The sequence below is a fragment of the Triturus cristatus genome, chromosome 6 (genome assembly GCF_964204655.1).
Source record: "Triturus cristatus chromosome 6, aTriCri1.1, whole genome shotgun sequence".
Lineage (NCBI taxonomy): Eukaryota > Metazoa > Chordata > Amphibia > Caudata > Salamandridae > Triturus > Triturus cristatus.
In genome coordinates, this window is record NC_140589.1 from 1,323,889,240 (window position 1) to 1,323,910,314 (window position 21,075).

Consider the following 21,075-nt stretch of genomic DNA (forward strand, 5'->3'; position numbering starts at 1 on the left):
AATTGTCTTTCACCCTGCAGAAAACAAGCAAAATGAAATGAGAGCCATGTCACTTAAGTCTGGTAGCTCCAGTATGGTCAAGGCAGTTCTCATTCATAACATACTCTCCATATTCTCCTCTTTACTTATCAGTGTATTCTCCTCTTTACTTATCAGTGTTTACTGTACAGATGCAGCATCTGGATTCACCACCACAATCTGGCATCATTGCATCTTAGAATCTGACTCCTGAAAAACTTTAAATATGCACACCTAGATATCCCGCGCACTTCAGTGCTAGAACCTCGCTGAAGCTAGAGCATCATCATCAACAACAAAAATGTGCTGGGCCAGGTGGAAAAGATTCTGTGGTTGGTGGTGTTCTCAGGCGCTTCATTAATTGACGGCTCTACCCCATTTCTTTTATTTGCTACTCCTTACCAAGCAAGATCTCAATAACAACTTTGTGAGAGTTCTTCTGGGAGCAGTATCCTGTGTCGGGGGCTCACCGAGAGTGCCATTCCTCTTCTATCAGAGATTACTATTCAGGTCTTTCCCACTGGTGTATTATTCCTAGTCAAGTGGAAATTGAACATAGCTCTATCACAACTCATGAAAAGCCAGTTCAAGCCCATACAGCAGACAGCTATCAAATACTTCTGTTGGGAACTCGCAATATTACTAGTGCTCATGTGTCCTTGAGGGTCAGTTAACACTGACAATAAAGAGGCCTCCTTTCACAAGGTTCTGCGATCCATTCCAAAACTAATTTATAAAGTGCCGTGTGATTTACACATTAATGAACAGGAACAGTTGTTTTAAGGTACGTCCTTCAGAACCCTACCAGTGCAGTGTAAAGATCTCTCTGCACTCCTTGATTGTTTACAGATGCCATAGGTTTTCCAACAGACCAACTAAATCTTCCAAGCGCACAAACAAAACTTATCTTTTTTGGGGAACCTTGTAAAGGCCAACCTCTTTCCAAAAAAGGCCTTTCAAGGTGGTATGTGGCAGCTACCACTCTGTCACGGAAAAGCCAACTGTGAGCTCTAAGGGGGAGTTAAAGCCCATGGAACATGACGCATAACTTCAATGGCAGCCCTAAACGCTGGAGTTCCACTAGCACTAATGCCTCGAGGCAGAAGCCACAAGAAAACGATCTATAGGGCAGGCAGTTTGATTATTATGAAAAGGTAGATTGTTTGAGCACATTTTGCATTTGATCTAGTATTTGCAAGTAATGGCTGAGACTGTGATCTTAGTAGGATACGGAGACTGCTCTGCAGTTAATGAATTTGATGATTCTCTGTTGTAGAAATATCTATTTTAGTGATAGAGTTTGTCCCTATTCGGCTGGAAATTGAGCTGATTTCTTTGGTGGTTACAGTACCTTTGCCTGTTAACTAACATTTTGTGAAAAAGTATACCTGAAAGGTATTTGTAACCATCAAGAAAGGCAGTTGTCCAGGGTTCTTTTTACAGTTGGAAACTGTTGGAAACTTTGGCTGCTTGCCGAAACTTCATAAACTTGATATTAGGGAAACTTGCCTAGTAAGTCTTTTAATCAAATAAAAGAAAGTGTTAATGGTGCGTCACAGAGGATGAGTAATAGTTTAAATACATACAACTCGATTTAGGAGAAAATTACTTTAGCAAACCTTTTATGGCGAAACTTGATCGATGAACTCGTTTCTTTACTTTTTTTCATATAATGCCATTGCCAGACTGTTAAAATCAGTCATACTGACTGCACTTCACGTTATAATGAGTCCAAATAGTATTTTTTTCTATGTTCACATAGTTCCCTTGTTTCCCCTTTATGGGAGTAGATCACCTTTGTCCCTTTATTCCTCTTCACTGTACCCTATTTGTGTTCTTGGGGATGAAACACCCCCTTCTCTTTTTACTCTTCTACTCTTCAACCCTCTTCCTGCAACCAAGTCAATCCCTCCCAGCAGTTTTTCTTTACTCCTGTTGTTTACCTGTACCTATACCTTAATCCTGCTGCCTATACCCTTTTACCTTTACTCTTTAGTACCTACCTGTGGATATTACCTAGAAACCCTACCTGATTTCTAGTACGCCACATATAGCCTACTGCTTTATTCATGCCTAAATCTCAGTTCGTCTGCCTGTTATGAAATCCTGTTACTAATGCTCCTTCCTATACTACATTGCCTCTACATATATCCTAGTGCCTTTACAGATGGCTAAATCCAAGTACCTCTACCCGGATCAGTATAGCTGTACCTCTTCCCATGGGTTAGAATGCCAATCAGAGCGATTGCTGGGGTTCGGATTATTTCAAGCATTCCTCCCATCACCTTCTGTGTGTTTCATCTAATGCCCTAAATGGCCTGGGGTACGTACAGTTGTGGGCCTGTTTGCTGTGCTACAGAATCCAAGCTATACCTCTCTGATGAGACCTAATGGCCTGTACTTGCTTGTTGTCCCTTCTAATGGGGTCCTCGCCTGGCGGTTCAGGATGGACTGATCCCATGAAGTGGAGGGTCAGTACTGATTTGTATAAGGCAGGCCTCTGGCTAGATTGGCATAGTGGTTGATAAACAATGAGCTGGAATGCTATCCAGAGTTATTGCTTGTGGTTAGACTATTTACAAGCATTACTCCGAGCACATTTTGTGTATTTGCCGTACCCATACCATGTGTGTTTACCCCTATCTATATTCTGGTAGTTCTTCTATTCACTCTCTCCATTACTGCCTCCCCTTTTTCACCATACCTGTTCGCTATTATTTTCATGTCCAGTGTGTCTTATTTTTTTCTTGTAATTTTTTTGTCGTATGTCCTCAAACCTTTTTTGTTTTTTGCAAATCTGTTTTTATTGCTTTTGTAGGTATAGTAAAGAAAAAATACATGGTTCGATAGGATACATTACACACAGAAGTACATAAACATATGCAGGTTGCTGATCCGTGCCCGGCCTAGCCAGCTGAATATCCCCCGCAATCAAGTAATGTGCCAACCGCCCCCCGCCCGGTAGCCGGGTATGTCCTCAAACCTTTTAAGGAAAAGGGTTTCCATATTTTGTAAATTCACCAAAATACAGTTTCATCAGCTTGGAGTCTGTAGGCTGGTGATCTCCATTTTCTGTCCATACTGTGGTAGACTCTCGAAGGCTCCTGATAGGGAAAATGTTGCAGACTTGCAGTGCCCTTTTTAGCAGGCTCTTGTTGAGCAGATTCTTCTTTTCTGATTGAAAAGTCACAAAGTATTTAAAACCAGACACTGCAAAGCCCTACAACACATGCAAAAACCTTGAAGGCGAAGTAGTGGGGCTACTGATATGGAACAAATGATCTTGAATGTACCTAATCTTACATAGCTCCCCATCCTCACTTTATATGCTTGAACTTTCTCTCCAGGTCAGACATTTTTCCAGTCGCTATTTGGTGTATCATGAGAAGATTAAAACCAGCCGAGTGTTCATAAGAGACTGCAGCATGGTATCCGTATACCCACTGGTTCTTTTTGGTGGGGGACAGGTCAAGATTGAGCTGCGAAGGGGAGAATTTGTCATCTCCCTTGATGACGGATGGATTTGTTTTGCAGCAGCATCACATCAGGTATCTACCATCAAATTATCATCAGGCCAAAGCTACCATTGAAATGTTTGAAATGTGTTGGTCAAAAAGGCCAAGCTCTCTGTGCAGAGGTAGGGATTAACCATGTGCTAGGTTGTCTTAGTTTCTCTCCTTTTGCCTTCATCTCCCCAACTTATATTGAGTGCTTAGAAACATTTAAAGTTTTTATTGAGTGCCATAAAACAAGAATTTCAGATGTTAACAGGAGCAAAGGAAAGCAGTAAAATGCTGGGGCTGCTTTAGAAACATGAATGTAATATGGATAACTCTCCGATTGTTGTATACCTAAAAGTGGCAGAAAGTAGCCACGTATCTCATCTTGTACTGCTTGTGCAAGCACTGGCTTCTGGCTGGTCCATCGCATGACAGTTTCTGTGATCCCCTATCATGGCAAGGGTAGATGTAAATTAACCAGATGCAGTAAAAAAAGACTGATACATGATTTCAAAAATAGTTGACAATGAACATAGGAGAAAACATATCCAGACACATAAAGCAAAACACACAAAGTTATAGAAACAGTGTAATAAAAACTTACACCTATAATTACAAATTAAATTCACAAACTTTTGAGGGTTTGAAAACAATGACAAAGGAATATAGAAACAAAAATATTTCCTAAAGAATGGACTGCAATAACTATTGTAACGTTGCAAACCTCGATAATAGTAGACAGCCGATAAATAATAATCTTAGTCAGACATTACCAAAAACGTTGAAGAAAGACAAATATAAATATTGAGATGAAACAAAAGAAAATAATGTCAATACTTTCTGAAGAATAAATATAAATGGGGCAAGATTGGCAATTAATGTAGAATAAGAATAAAGATTCTCCTGAAACTACTGCAGAAATCTAAGACAACTGTATGGAGACTTGCCATCATGCAATGAATTAAATAAAAAATACCTACAAAATATGTGCAAGGTATTAGAGACAGTAATAGTTTCAGAAGAGAACCTCACAAGAAAAACTTGACCTATATTATATTTCAAACCATACAGATGCATACATTGGATTTAGCAAATGGATGATTATGTGACAGAGAATAAATGCTCTGGAAATGTGAGACCCCCTTTTATGGCAGCACAATAATAGATGTCAACCAGGGATCGAGGGGAGAAGATTGCAGTTTGTTATTGGCATTTGTATACAGCTGATTGACATTATAATGGTACTGCACCCTTCTAAGTCCCCTTTCATCATGGATGTCATTTAGGGGTCACAGCCGCGACCCCTGGCACTGCCTTTGCGTTCCCTGGCAGCTCCGCATTCTGTATTGTCTGCTTATTTGTCATTATACTATAAGTGAATAATATTATTTTATTCACTATTATTGTAATATAGAAATGGAGCACACTTAGGACAAATGGTGGCAGCTGTCATAAGTAAACTTGGTTTTAAATGTATGTTGTATGCTTGCGTACATGTGAAAGCGTGTTTTAGTGAGAGAGAGGATGCATATGTGTATGAAAATGTTACTGTATTTGCAAAGGTGTGTGAGAGTGAAAGTGAATGAGAGACAAGTGATAGGTACTGAGTGAAATTAAGGCCTAGATTTACTATTCTTTGATGCGAGGTATCACTGCACCAAAGTTGCTGCGCTACCTTGTGTCAAAGGGTGCGATAGAAAATACACCATATCTTACAAGATCTGGTGCATTTTATCCCTCACAGTGCGCTAGCGGACTTTTGGCAGCCATGCGGCATACCCTTGTGTCAGATTGCAAGGTGTGTGCGTTCTCTGAAGCATAGGATTTGTATTTGAAGAGGACCAGTGAGATTCTAAATCTCACCGGTAATAGACAAGGGGCTCAGCAATGCCTCACTCCTTGGTGAGTTAGAAGCCTAAAGCCAGTCCTCCCCAATTGTCTATACCTGAAAAGTAATAGAAATGGCTCCAACATTCAAAGAGGTAAGGTTTTTCCCATTGATTCTTTACGCATAGGGGAAAACTATATTCTAAAGCTGTGGAATGCATTCTGTAAGTCTGCCTTGGGAGCAAATTGTTTTAGGAAGTGCTTAGCTCTTCCTGCCTACCACCCCTTCAGCGCGGCGCGAATTACCGCGCTGTGCTGAAGGTTCTATTGCGCGGGCGGGGCCATGACGGAGCGGTTCCGTCATACGCACAGCGCAACCGATGCGCATGACGGAACCGTTCCGTCATGCGCATCGAAGGGGTTAAGAAATACAATTTGAAAGATTGCATGCACACCTGTTGGGGCTGTGTTTTTTATTTCTTTTTTGGTATGAAATTACTAGGTTTTAATGTTTGCTGCATAATGATCTGTTCCCACTTCTCTACCTTAGTGTGCAGCCTTAGGTTAAAGATATCAGCAAACCCAGATATAGACTGTTCGCATAGTCCAATTTAGAGGTCACCAATACGTGAACAATAGTCTTGTGAGTGTCTACAGGAACCAAATGCAACATACTTTTGAGAGATTTAAGAGTAGCAAAACAGCTCACGAAAATGCCTTTATTTGGGGTTCAAAAGAAAGGTTAGAATCAGATTTGACACCCAAATTCCTTACAATTGGAGTGAGCAAATGAGGGATCTAAGTTCAGCCGGCCACCAATTACAAGAGTCAGGAATGTATTTGGCACCAAAAAAAGAATCTGTTTTATCAGAATTGAGTTTGAGACAATTACTATTCATCCACTCTACGACTGACTTAAGACACTGTTTTAAAGAGCTCAGAGCTTCAACATCATTCTTCTGAAAGAATAGGAGCTGCGTGTCATCAGCAAATGAGACCACACGCAGACCCCCATGACTAAACAAGGCTCACTAGAGGCTCCAAATTTACACTGAAGATGGTGGGGCTATGCGTGGAGCCCTGTGGAACCCCACAGCCAAGTGGTTTAGATGTAGAGATGTAAGGAGAAAGAAATACTGCCTTTGTCCTGTCTTCAATAAAGGATTTAAGCCAGGCCAAGACTTGTCCTCGAATTCCAATTCGGCTAAGCCTATTTAGCAGAATTGGGTGAGAAACCACGTCAAACGCTGGGGACAAATAGAGTAAAACCACTATCGCTGAGGAATTCTTGTCAAGATTCTCCTTAATAAACTCTGACCTTAAGCAAGGCCAATTTGGTGCTGAAACCTGAACCAAATCCAGATTGAGAATCATATACAAAGTGATTGGATTTAAAAAAAATAGTGGGGTTTTCTTTTGACTAGCTTCTCCAACAAATTAGCCACTAAAAGCAGAAATGAGATGGGTCTAAAATTACGTAAAATATTAGGATCAGCATTAGGTTTCTTTAGTGCAGGGAGCAGAAAAGTCTGCTTCCAACTCCTCTGAACAAAAACTAGTTCCAAAGAGGTATTCAACAGTTTATTCAAAATGGGATTCGCAAGAGTGAAGCAGGCTTTAAGATATCAGTAGGGCATTGGTCTAAAGGGGACCCCAATTTGCATTTGGCTAATTCGTCAGTGGAATCTTCTAGAGAAGATATAGGTAAAAGCAGTAGGTGAGGAGCCAGCAGCTGGACTGGGAATACTCTTCCAGATCAATCGAAACTTGAATTGGAAACTGATCATAAATTGCTTGAACTTTCTTACAAAAGAAATCTGACAGATCCTCACCTAAATTGATTAAAGGGGTGAGTTTGTTCTTTGAGGCAGTGGGAGAGAGAAAGGAATGTTCGAGGCATATGAGCTGTTTACTATCTTTAAAAGTTTGCTCTGCGGCATTCTCAACAGAAGAGCTGGAAAAGCGTTGAAAATAGAAGCGCCAGAGACAGGAAATCGCTGAGATTTACCACCCCACCAGTGGGGGAGCAGCACACAAATGAGGGCTGATCCTCCAGTGCCCTGGATGCAGATTGAATATGCGGAGGTCGGTACATTCTGTCCTGATATGCTGGGTTGTCGGCGGCCCCTGCAGAGCGGACTGAGGGCAACATCTGTGGTGAGTGGCCTGCATCCTGCTTTGAAGAGGCTTTGGGCTCGGCAGGAGTGAGCTGTTGCTTGTGTTGCACGGCAGACCCTTGGTAGTGTTGAGGACTGCCTGAGAACAGGTACTTCCCCCCCACTCCCCCATCCCCATGGAGCTTTTGAGGACTGCCAGGATATATTCTGCGGCTTTGCTGTTCCGGTGCTGCTGCGGTTCCGGGTCGAGCCATCTCAAGCCTGGACTGGGCTGAACACGCTGCCTGCCTTCCTCGGGGTCTGGTTAGTGCCAGATTGGGGGTGAGACCCTGCAACCGGTTACCCCCCGCGGGGAGAGTGGCCTGGTGGTGGGCCCCTATGTGCCTGACTTCAAGATGGTGGTCAGGCAGTGCGCACCGGCATTTGGACCCTGCGGCAGTGGCCTGTGCCACTCGACAACCATGTGGGCAGTCGCACCACTTTTCTAATACTAATCTGCACAAAGAACTGTGCCCGCAACCCTATAGGAACTTAATTAAAGCTGCAGTGGTTGGCGTTGTGGTTGCTGCTGTTGTGAGCAATTTCTTCTGGGGAGGGGGGCACTTTCATCCGCGCTGGGACACTTGGTGGCCACAACTGTAACTGCAGAGAATCTCTGGGGCAATACTAATATTGAGTATCTGATCTAAGCCTTTTGCCTCCTAAGAAGGGTCAAAGCAATAGGGTCTCCAATTATTTCCCTGCAGCGGAACGCCAAGGTTCACCTCCTGGCCCACACTCGTCAGACACCATAGCCCTAACCAAGGACTATTTCTTGGCCTCTTAAAGGAATTTCAGAAAAAAGCTGAAGGCGGACATGGCCTCCTCCCTTGAAACACTTAGGTCTGACATTAACACCCGGTTGACAACTCCCCAACAAGATGACGCTGTCGGCACCAGGACCCTGGACCTGGACGTTAAAGGGCAGGACCTGGAAGGCCACACAGAGCGTTTGGAGACTTCCATTGACCTCCGCAGCCAACTTAAAACCTCAATTCTGAAAATTGAGGACCTCGAAAATAGGTCGCGAAGAGACAATGTGTGGATTCGGAAGCTGCAGGAAAGCACAGAGGGACCAGACCTGGAGGCCTTTACTCAAGGTCTGTTCATTGAGCTGCTCTGTGAGACCCAGCTGAAGGTGAAGATTGACAGAGCGCACAGGGTGGGCCCTCCTATGCCAGGTGAAAAACGCCATTCCAGAGATGTATTAATCAAGCTGCACTCCTTCAAGGTGAAAGAAGCGATCTTTCAAGCAGTTAGAAAATCCAACAAGGTCTCCTTCCAGGGAATGTCCTGCTTCATCTTCCAGGACATTGCCCCAGCTACACTGGCGAGACTTATACAATTCAGGCCAATTACTGACCAGCTCCAGCAGATAACATCAAGTACATATGGACATTTGGCTTTGCATTTGACTTCCATAACACGCCCCATCATGTCACTGATTTCCAGGAGGCGTTGTAGCTTCTCGGCCTCTCATCTCATTCGGAGCAGGCAGCGGGATAGCGTGCTTAGCAGTCCTGCAGGCTTCCCACAGGGACTCAACGAAGACAGACCATGGCAGACCCATGGCAGACCCAAAAGGCCCATCTGTGATGACTGGGTCCAGGCGGGGCACAGATCCCTCGCTCTCTTTCTTTCCCTTTTTCCTTCCGCATTCTTATGTCTCTTCAACTTGCTACATTTCCAGCTCCCTTAACAACTTTACTAAGGTTGCCTTAGCAGGTTCGGACCAAGACGCCTGAAAGAAGGTATCGTAAGGTTAATACTGATGCACCTGGGAAAGACAGTTCAGTGTTTTGTTTGTGTGATGGGATACATCTTACCTTTTAGTTTGGTACATGGGGGATTTACACACACTCAAGATTAGAATGTACAGATAACAAGGGGAAGACTCTTGAGAAATTACTGAAAGAGAGTACCGAGCGGGTGGAACTTGGTGGGGATATTACAGGGTTAAATGTTATAGCAGAGATCTCTGCCTTGCCCTAGATTATGGTTCTCACGACCTTGATGTGTTACTTAGGGCGAACAAAGCAAGCACAGGGTCAAGACTGATTTGCATATAGCTGTGTCTGAACTGGGGTAGCGAAGTGCGCTAAAGAACGATGATGGATTCAACCCAGATCTGTGACTGGGTGTGAGTGTCTGAAAAGTTTCAGCACTCCGTCCATCATCTCCTTGTGTTTACTTTGTTCACCCTAAGTTGGCAGGGTATGCCCAGATGTGTGTCCCTTGCTCACTTTGCCACTGGATTCAAGCTAGCCTGGCTGATGAGGGGTGTTACCCGAAACCGGTCCCAGGATGCTTGTTTCCGGTACAGGGAAGACGTGCCTCGGTAGTTCCGGCAGGACTGTTCCCATGAGGCAACAGGGTCAAGAATGATTTGCATATAGCTGTGTTTGAACTGGGGTGGCGAAGTGAGCTAAAGAACAATTATGAATTTAACCCAGATCTGTGACTGGGGGCGAGTGTCTAAAAAGTTTCAGCACTTCTTCCATCATCTCCTTGTGTTTGCTTTGGGATGAATACATGCCATTAACATGATGGTCCAGCCGAAACTACTGTATTTATTTCAGGGACTGCCAATCGAGGTAGACCTGAGCTGAGCTATTTTTCAATCCTGCGCACCTTAATGACCCTTTTTATATGGCAAAAGGGGAGGGCCTGCCTTTCCTACAATTTTTTTTACGACTACCTAAATCCTTGGGGTCTAGCACAACCTGATTTTAACTTGTATTTCAAGGCTGCATAGCGGAGAGTAAGCCCGGTGTGTTCCGCCCGTGAGTCAGACAAACACTGGTTCCACATGGACAGAGCTGTAGTAGGTAAATATATTTGGGACTTACTGTGGAAACCAAAAGCAGATCGACCCCCAAAAGCATACCTGAGTACCCCTATTCGAACAACTCTTAAAGTGTGGAATGAGGTAACTAGATTAGAGACTTGGACCACCTTTCCCTCTTCTCGCACTACAATTCATTTTAATCCAGCATTTTCTCCCGCGTTACATTTAGGATCTGTTGAAACGTGGAGGGCAGAGGGGTGCCTCCTTGTCTCAGACTTATTTTGTAACTGGGACATCCGCATCTTTGAAAACTGTTCAAGAGACTTTCAGTTTGCACCCACAGAACACTTCTGGTATAATCAGCTCAAACATTGGATACTCCAACCAGAGTTAAGTGAAGCTGGCACAATGGCCCTAACACCTATTGAGCACTTAGAGCAGACAGGTGGCGGTACAAGAGGAACCATTTCCTTCCTCTACACCATGTTGATTGACACCCTATGCACCCCCAGACCAACACTTATAGAACACTGGGAACACACACAAGGGGGCCCTATTACGGAGGCTCAATGGTCCGGACTGGTGAAGGGATATACCCAGGTTTAATCCTTCGATGGGTCTAGGGATGCTCATTACAAACTTTTATTTGATTGGTACCTCTACCCCACCAAGCTTAAGAAAATATTTCCCAGGCCCACCTCAGATCTCTGTTGGAGGGGCCGTGGGATGCTGTGTGACTTTAAACACATCTGGTGGGACTGCCCTAAGATAGGCCCCTTTAGGTCCAAAATATTGGCGCAACTTAAAACATTTCTGAGGTACCTGCTTCCGGATGACCCCGACTTTGTACTTTTGGGGTTAAGGAGTGATTCTCTTTGGTATCAGACAAACGGAGACAAATGGGTTATGTGTTTGTGCCTGGGGGCAGCCAAAATGGAAGTGGCAGCAGCAGGGAAACGAGTGGAGGACCCCTCTCTGACGCAATGGCATGCAAGGCTATAGAGTGTGGTTACAATGGAGCATATGGTAGATATCCTACTAGACTCTTATAAGAATTTTGAATATGTTCTGGGTCCCCTGGTGAACTATCTTTTGAAAGGCCTGCCTTTGTGGAGGTGCCCTACCAGAACGAGGGCCCTACACCTGTTCCAATTTTGAATACATAGTACTACTGGAAAGCTGGGCAGATCCACATGCTGGGCCTATATTATTGAGAATCATAATGCAATATCTCGCAGGAAGCAATCTTCCACTGATTTTATGACACTCCCATGTACCGTATCTTTATTTGTAAGTTAAGTTGGGGGGAGGAGGTTGTTATGAAACTTGCTTTGTTCTGTAGGGGAATGTGTTTTTATATTCTATAATGGGCAATCTGTTTATACACAGCACTTCGCCGCCTCTGTATTTATGAACGCTGTACTTTTGGAAATAGCAATCAAATTTGAGGCTGAAGTGTAATGACTGCTTGTTTATATTGTGAACTTATCAGGAAAATATATAAAGAGAACTTTGACAAAAAAAAAGGTTTGCAAGGCCTATTCATTTTTGAGGCAATCGTGGAGGAGATATAGGCCTTATGAGCTCTACTAATGGATGTATGAAGCTTTTTCAGGGCTGATTTTCACATCCCTGTCATAAAATGTCCTACATTTTTGCTCCAGGAGTTTGCATTGATGTTTCTCCTCCTTTATGGCAGACTAGAACCACGGAGCAGAGGGCTTAGATCCTAGAGGTAGAGGTTTTTTGAGGAGCAATACAGTCTAAGGCCTCAGATAACCAATCATTGAAACTAGCAACATCCAAATCTAAACAGCCAGATAAATTGATAGGGATCGATTGTAGCACCACAATGAGGCAGAGTTCCGAGATTTTGTGCCATGCTCTAGAGGTGTTCTGTGTCTAACGGCCAATGTTGTGGAAACCTTAAACGGTATTAAAAAGTAGACAGACAAGATTAGCTTTAGAGCAGGCTTGACCTGAACATTTGAAAGGTTCAAAAAACATAAGATCCAGCATATGACCTGCCTTTTATGTGGGGCCACTCACTAGTTGCTCTAGATTGAATCCTTCTTAAGTAGACAAAAACTGCTTAGCAGCCCTAATGTTCGAGACAATTATCTGTGGATTAAAAGCCCATAACACTATAAAATTGGAGTGGAGAAGCGACAATTGACTAAGCAAATCCGTAAGTAGCTGTAGGAAATCCGCTGAACTATCTAGCGATCAATAAATTAAGGCCCCAGATAAAGAATAGGAAGGCACTAATGTAACTTTAAAAGACGGTCTCTCAATATTTGCAATGTCAGTCAATTTTGAAATTGAACAAGAAAAATAGAATCGGTGCACCACTGCAATTCTGCCCCCAATTTTATCTACCCGATTGATATGCAGTATTTGAAACCCTGTGGGTATAGCTAGAGCAATGTCAACTGAAGACAAACTCCTCTAACCAGGTTTCTGTTTGGAACATTAAGTCCGATTTAACCCCAAAAGTAAATTATAGACATCTAAAGCATGTTCGGGTAAGGAGCTACAATTTATTAGACAAGCTGAAAAAATGGTACTCGTGGGGGCAGCCTCACAGGACCCATTCATAGCAGGAGGGTTAGCTTTATCAGAGATGTTGGGAGCCCAGTGCTGATTCTTGTTGGGAATATCAACAGAAGAAATGAGAGCAAGGACATTTATATGTTGGGCAATTTATAGGTTCAGCATTAAAGTTAAATTGAAAATCGCACGGTGCGCTTTGAAAGTTACTCAGTTCTACTCTTGAGTATACCTGTGGAAAAGTGCTCTGACAAAGCCCATGGGCAGCATGGCTGGCGATTGATGCGATCCAAACACTGACAGGCAAAGTCAGGCTTGCCTTTGGCGGTTCTTCGGTGCACCAGCAGCATGCCCGTTGCGCACGTCCACAGCATGACCTGCTTAACCCCTTCGACGCTTGTGACGGAGCGGTTCCGTCACGTGCGTCGGTTGCGCTGTGCGCATGACGGAACCGCTCCGTCATGGCCCCGCCCGCGCACGGAATCTTCAGCGCGGCGCGGAAATCCGCGCCGTGCTGAACGGGTTAAATAAGTAAAATGTGTCACACTTCCAACCACTAGAGCACGTCTGAACCAAAATGGAGCCTCTGTGGTGGAATCTGTAAAAAAGCGAAAGTGCAACAAACAAGAATCCCCCAAAGTTAAAACATGATCCTGCTAAAAATGTCCCTCTAAAAATATCCCCCACACCCCTAATACCACAATTATAAACACAAATTATCTCAAAATCGCCAGAAACACAAACCAGTTACCGGCACCTTTTAGCTTTTAAAGTTACTACAGTTAAAGATTATCCAAGACAGTCGTAATTGTACCCCCCTCTCAGTCTTTCAGTATGTCCAGCACCACACTTGCAGTAAGTCCAGGACCACACATGACCACTCACAGGTATTGCAACACACTCCCATTATAAATAATGGAGCAGGGACTTAAAGCAAAAGCCCCTAGTAAATAATGTTAAAATACATTAACCTATGTAGACTTTTAAAAATTATGTATATGTATTTTGGTTATTGTTACAAAACGTGTATATATAACTTTACACTAGGAAATGCTGACTAGCCCTAAGTGAATACAAAGTATAAGAGTACATATAGATAGACATCTAAGTTTACCATTAGTGAATAAGCCCCTATGTGTTATAGTGCATTTTCGACTTGACACACATTATATTACCATAGGATGCCGCACTATATCAAGTGCAACAATGACCGACACTTAATTTTGCATCTGAACCTTTTGTTTTTTTTATAACCAATTTATTTGCATTGAGACACAAATTGCAGGCTCCCTTGTTCACTATAGGTTGCATCTCATTATCAAAAATGGTGGCTTTGCCACGTCTCTTATATCTGTTAGGCCAATATCCCTTTGTTGTTACGCCGGTCGGTGTTTCAAGATCTCAAATGCTGGCTTTTGGATTTGATCTGGGCGTCTGGCAGGCCCTGGTTCGCTGTGGAGATATTGTTTCTGCCCTTGAATGTTAGAGGCCTGGGGACACAGCATGACGAGCTGTATTATCTAGCATCAAGTCTGCAATGGCTTATGACCTGAATTGCTCAGGAAGCGCCATCTGAGGCGAGGTATTTCTGGTCTTTGTGGCATCCTGGAGGCCGTGCCGTGTGGTATGCGGATTCTGCTTTTGTTCCGGGTTGTTCAACACTGTTGCTCCTGTTACCTCCGTCATAGGCATTGCATGGCGGCATACTTCCCGGATCTACTTCTCTTGTGTCTGCCCGGCTTCACTGCAGTCAGGAGAACATGTCACAATTGAGAAATGCTTCTGTCATGTCTATGGGGCAGCTGTGTGAGATGGGGACTACCCTAACATTTGAGGGGCTTTGTGAAATATCCATGCTTCTGCCGGGACAGGTCCTGACTCACACTGCACTTTGGGAGACAGTGGGTGACATTTTGGTTAACTCGAATGTTGGGCCACACTGCTAACATGGAGCCCCCAGAGACGCAGGGTCACAAATGTATACGGGGCGTTGGAACAAGGGGCGAGACCAGCTCCACTTGGCCTCCAGCTCGGATGGAGTCAGGACCTACGATTTAAGGTTCTAGCCCTCATGTCTGCAAAAAAATGTGATCTCCATTGTTGGACACATGCAGTAGGCGATTTGATGCAACGACTGCAATACAAGGCTAGACAGGGTTCACAGGGTACAAGGTAGAATACCTCATGCCCTGGAACTGGATTCAGACCTGGGGCTGTCTTTGCCTGCAGCTCTTCCACCCTACCTTTGATGCACCATTATACACACGCTCTGTCCATGGTACTAGATAGTCTCTATGCTGTGCTGTTCCAGGGTGTCCCTCCCTGCTAATGTTTCTTTGTGCTCAGCACACTGCTGACCCGGCTACGAACTGCCCTCCCTATGTTGTAAGATCCTCTTTGTTTATCAATGACTAGCATGCCCCATCTAGCATATTCGGTGGCATGACAACTCTGTGCACATCTTTATGTAGATCTTGTTTTCCTCGCCTGTTATGCACTAAATCGACAAATGTATGTAGACCAGCACACTGTGGCCAGATATGTTTCTTTCTCTGTAATACTGTCTATTTATAGTATGCTAAACTTTCAGTAAAAAGCGATTTATATATTTTTTTTTTAAAAGCACATAGACACTAATTGCTAGAAACAATTTACAATTGCATTTTTTCTGAACCCAGAACCGAATTCGCAAACCTGCTTGCGTGCAGATAGGAGGACCATGCTACCAGTGCAAGTGCTGCACTGCATTGTCCTTTCATGGCCAACTCTTTGTGAATAGGGAAATGCACTGTTTCTGATGGATACTTCTGCCTGTGGATTCCTCACATTTTGAATTACCCCTCGCGCAGCATTCCACTGAAACTTTTTTCATAGCTCTCCCACGTTGATGAGGATGTCACAATGGAACGACTCCCCTCGCAACTCCGTGTGACTTCATCGGAGCCATAAGAAGACCTCGTCGGCGTGCTGACGTCAGTTCCCTTATTTCTGCGCCGTCTATGCGTAACGGTTTTTCTAGGACTTGTTACAGTCATCTGTATTTGTAGCAGTGCGATGGCTGCTCAGAAAAAGTCTGGGTTTCAAATTGTGTAGGGAATGTGGGGGTCATGTATCTATCACGGACCCCCGTGATGATTGTCTTTGGTGCCTGTCATCTGAACACGCCGTGACGGAAGTTCTTCGTGTTGGCTTATGAATCTGAAGAGAGGGAAGCATAACTGTTAATGGCCAGGGCAAAGAAGCAGAAGAGGGGTTGGAGAAAGACGAGGTTGAAGTGCAAGTCACCGACTCTGCACACCTCGAAGTCATTGAGGAAGCACAAGAAGAAGCGGCGTCATGGCTCCAGGCGTCGCTCTACTAAGGACAAGTCGCCGAAGTCGGGGTCCACAGCTTTATGGCGTCACAGGAAGGATGAAGTCTCACCTTCACCTCAGGTGACTCCGGCTAATTCTCTGACTCCGAAGGGATCTCCGAAGCCCGGGTAAGTGACGCCTTCGCCTCCCACCACTCCGCCCCTGGGCTCCGGTGTCTCCTGCGCCGCATCCAGATTCAGCCTTCAACCTTGGGCTGTTCCTGAGCAGGCTGTACCGGATCCGTACCCACCCTTTCCGGCTCCCGGTTGAGATCCTTTGCATTTCTTAAATGCGATGTATGGCATGTTTGCCTATAGGGCCTAACCCTTCTGGTGTGCCTGTTGGCCCCATGGGACCGCTGTCTTTTAATTTGGGCTTACCTCCTCCATATGCCCAGGCACCCTTTATGCCAATGACTCCGAATTGGCCTCTTCCGACGCGGAGGTTCTCGACACCAATACCTTCCCAGGATGGAAGGATGGATTATTCTCCAGCGCCATCAGGCTCTGGTCTGGTGCCATCTCGACTTCGTGCAGCGCCTCCGACCATCCCTGAAGGCCCTCCATCGAAGCCGGCTCCAAAGTCACCGGCGCCGTGTCTGGCGCCGCAGAGGCCAATACCCATGATCAGGTCAATAAGGGAGGCACAAAGGCTTCTGGAGGAGGAAGAATTTCAGGAGCAACAGGAAGATGCTGAGGAAGGGGAAATAATGGATCCCATGCATGAGTTTGAAGGGCTTCAGGAAGCTAGTGGTCTAGGTACGTCGCCAGAGTGGGAACTCTCTTCTCATAAGAAACTCCCTTCACAGGAGGTTTCTTCCTACCACTCAATCTTCAGGAAGGCAGCTGATCTTCTGGACTTGCAGTTGTCCACTGCAGAGATTAAATCAAACATCCTGACTGAGGTTCTTCACTCTCCTTCATCGGTGACAGAGCTTCTGCTCCCATTTAATGAGGCTTTGACGGAGCCCATACTAGAAGTATGGCAAAAGCCTATGTCTGCCCCACCAGTGTCCAGATCAGTTGAAAGGCAGTACAAAGTTGCCCCTGGAGAGAGCTTGGTGGTTCAGGCGTCCTGCTCTTCGAAACAATCTTCTGGCTTTTTTCCGTTCCCACCTGGAGATAGGCATTCAAAAAAGATGGAACAACCAGCGAAAAAAAGTATTTTCATCAGCCAGTATGGTTTTAAAGTCGGCAAATGCAACATGCCTACTGGGTCGCTACATCCATGCTTTGATGGATTCGGCTTAGGAGGTGATCCCTAAACTCCATAGGGATGTCCAGGGCCACTTAATGGAGGTGCTGTCGGGCACTCAAGCTGGAGCTCGTCAGGTTATTCAATCTGGGCTTGACACAGCTGACTGTGTTGCTAGACTAATGGGTTCCTCAGTGGCAACTAGGAGGCATGCCTGGCTGAGAGGGTCTGGTTTCTCTCCGGATGTTCAGGCCACCCCTTTGGATTTACTTTTTGATGGCTCTCGACTTTTTGGAACAAAGGCAGACTCAGCGCTATAGTACTTTAAAGACAGTAGGCCCACCGCTAGATAACTAGGCCTGCAGTCTTAACCTAGGGGCTTTGGTTACCGAAGATTTGGGGGCTTTGGAAAGGCTACTCCATTTCGGGCCTGGCAGAAGCAGCAACAGCAGCAGGCGAACCCACTGTATAGATTATACAGAGGGAAAGGTAGAGGTCGCCTGGGAGGCTCAGCTCGCCAACAAGACATCTCCTCCTCCTTTCTTTTTTTTTGATTGTTTTCTTTTTCCTCTTCCTCTTCCCCCCCATCTTAGAGCATGTTGGACCAGTGAGAGGTCGGCTGTCCATTTTCTGCAAAATTAGAAATCTGTTACATCAGATGTCTGGGTTTTGGATCTTGTGGGAAATGGATATTCCCTGCCTTTCCGGTACTTTCCTCCTCCTATTCCCCCCCCCCCCCCCCCCCCCCCCCGGAGCAGGAAAGGGGTCAGGGATGGTACTTCCTGTATTTTCTGATCCCCAAAAAGGACGGGCAATTGAGGCCGATCCTAGACTTCAGGAACTTGAATTTTTACCTCAAACAGGAGAAATTCAAGAAGTTGACCCTAGCTCAGGTTCTTCTGACGCTGCAGTAGGAAGACTGGATGGTGTAGATCGATTTACAGGATGCATATTTTCACATTCCCATCCTGAAGTTGCACCAAAAGTATCTCCGTTTTACGTGGGATTTCAACATTGCCAGTTTGTGGTCCTTCTGTTCGGTCTTACATCCGCACCACGGGTCCTCACAAAGGTGACGCGGTGGTAGCGGCACATCTCAGGAGGTCGGGTATTCCTGTTTTCCTCTATCTGAACAACTGGCTGCTCAAAGCAAAGTCGTCCTAGATGGTGCTGCATCATCTGCAAGTGACAACGCTGCGGTTGTTCGACTTGGGTTTTTCGATTAATGTACCAAAATCTCAGTATGTATAGAGGTGGTGGTATAATTAATAGGGTACAGGTGCCAAAAGGGTCATTCCACTTAGCATATATGATTCATGTCAGCTGTAGTTACGGTGCTGTAGGGTTGAGAGAACCACCTGCCTCTCTAAGAATTGTGGCCTAAGCAACAAGAGAACATAACATGAATTCCCCAGCACACGTGATATAAAAGCAACAACAATTTCAGATATTATTCACATGTAATTAAGAACAAAACAGTGGATCAAAATTATTTCTTTGGCCTTTTATTCCTTCTTCAGGCTTAAAATAGTGAACTGTTCACAAGCCAACACGTGTTTCGGCGCCTCCGTATGGTTGTACATGCGACTTTTTCAAGGCTAGGTTAAGATATGATTTAAGATTACTATTTAGCTCCCATCAATTTTTCAAAAACACAACAAACCACAAAAATATTCCTATGGAACACATTACGTTTAGATATTAACAATTCAAATGTCACTATCTGTGTTGGTTCATGCAACAGAGTGCAAATGTGATAACATAACCACACACAGTAGAGTGAACAATATTGTATGGTCTGAGGGTCCGCAATGCTGGGCACCTGATAATAACACCGTGAAGATATGTGCTTGAATATAGCTCTATATGTACATTATACCTAGTTGCCAGTTGTGCACCACAGTGTCACACAGTCACAGAAAGTAGAAACACATCACCGAGAACAATACCAAGAACACCTCTAGTGTCCGACAAGCCATAATTCATAAGGGATATCAAACACACCAACCTTTATAATTCACTTAAGCACAGTCTGTAACCAAAACAAAATAGAAACCAAAAGAAAAAGGGCATCAATATCTGTCAAACTCTTCGTATCTTAGACCAATATACCCCCTAGAGTATCATGGCAACAGTCAGATATTTCAAATAGGACCTACATTAAGTGTGGCGATAATTCCAGGCCACACTATCCTGTGGCGCGAGGGACTAGTAATGCTGCTGGGCTTTAATTATGAAGTCACAGTTTCTCCGGTGTCCTTAAGAAATCTACAAAAGTAAAAAGGACACACACTGTCACAGTTTAACGTCCGAATTTCGGAAACTCTCAGCCCATTTTACAATGACCTTTGTCCGGTCCTGGTGTCACTCTTCCATTTTTTTGTAACACTTTTACCTTGCTATGAGCCGCCGATCCGCGTCCTTTTTCCTCAAAATCTCACTTGGTGCCCACCTGTTCATAGGGGCAGTACTGGACACTACTTTGAGTCGTGTTATCCCGCCTCCTCAGAGGATTCTAAACATCCAAGCTATGATTCGAATGTTTCAAGATGGAGCGGCTGTTCCAGTCCTAAAGGTTCTGCGCCTGCTCGGTCTATTTTCTTCCTGCATAGTGTTGGTCAACCATACACGCTGGCACATCAGGGCACTACAGTGGTGCCTCCGCAGGCAGTGGTTTCAACTGAACGGAGATCTCAGGGAGGTGGTCAGAATCTTCAGAGACACTGCAGCGGAGCTGTCATGGTGGTGTGTTCCAGGCAACCTGTCTCAAAGAAAGCCATTTCCACCTTCTTCTCCAGTGGCCACAGTGATAACAGATGCCTCCACTTTGGGGTGGGGAGCTCATCTGGGGGATCTAGAGGTCAAAGGCCTTTAGTCTCCAGAAGAAAGATTGTTTCACATCAATCTTCTAAAATTGCAGGAGATACGATTGGCTCTCAAGGCCTTTCTTCCCTCCCTTCGTGGTCACTCAGTTCAGGTCCTGACTGACAACAATACCGTGATGTGGTACATCAACAAACAGGGAGGAGTAGGGTCGTATCATCTCTGCAGAGAGCGTCTACGACTCTGGTCCTGGGCTTAGGAACATCAGATTTGTTTAATAGGACATCATCTGGCCGGGGTGCTGAATGTGCAAGCAGACAGTCTCAGTCGGCAATGCTCGGCCAATTACAAGTGGCGTCTTCATCCGGCGCTGGTCCATCACATTTTTAGGTTGTGGGGATTTCCTCAGTTGAACTGGTTTGCCACTCATGAGAACATGCACTGCCCGTCGTTCTGCAGTCTCCATTTTCCGATGCAGGGAGCATTGGGGGGGGTGGGGGGGGGGGCGCGTTTCAATTAGGTTGGTGCTCTCAGCTTCTTTATGCGTTCCCTCTCCCATACCCTTTATTCCTCAGGTTCTGAGGACAATTCGCCAAGACCGGGCCAGAGTTATATTGATCGCCCCGGATGGGCCAAGAAGGGTGTGGTACACAGACCTACTTCACCTCTCATCGCACTCTCCGCTCCGTCTCCCTGTCAAGGTAGACCTCCTCTCGTAGTCGCAGGGGCAGGTTTTACACCCCCACCTCCAGAGCCTGCACCTTCAAGCCTGGAGATTGAACGGGACAACCTGAGTTCTTTCTCTCCCACCGGATGTGGTGGATTTATATTTTTGGCCAGGATATACTCCACCAAATCTGTTTATT

General features: G+C 45.0%; 1 protein-coding gene across 2 annotated transcripts in view; it reads left to right on the plus strand.

Moving 5' to 3' along the window:
- Positions 1 to 21,075, plus strand: part of DHX57 (DExH-box helicase 57) — a 387,132-nt gene that overhangs the window by 363,268 nt on the left and 2,789 nt on the right. For both annotated transcript variants that reach the window (XM_085612312.1, XM_085612311.1), the window contains one exon: positions 3,366 to 3,566. In XM_085612312.1, the coding sequence (XP_085468438.1) occupies positions 3,366 to 3,566 (201 nt within the window). The remainder of the gene's footprint in view (positions 1 to 3,365; positions 3,567 to 21,075) is intronic.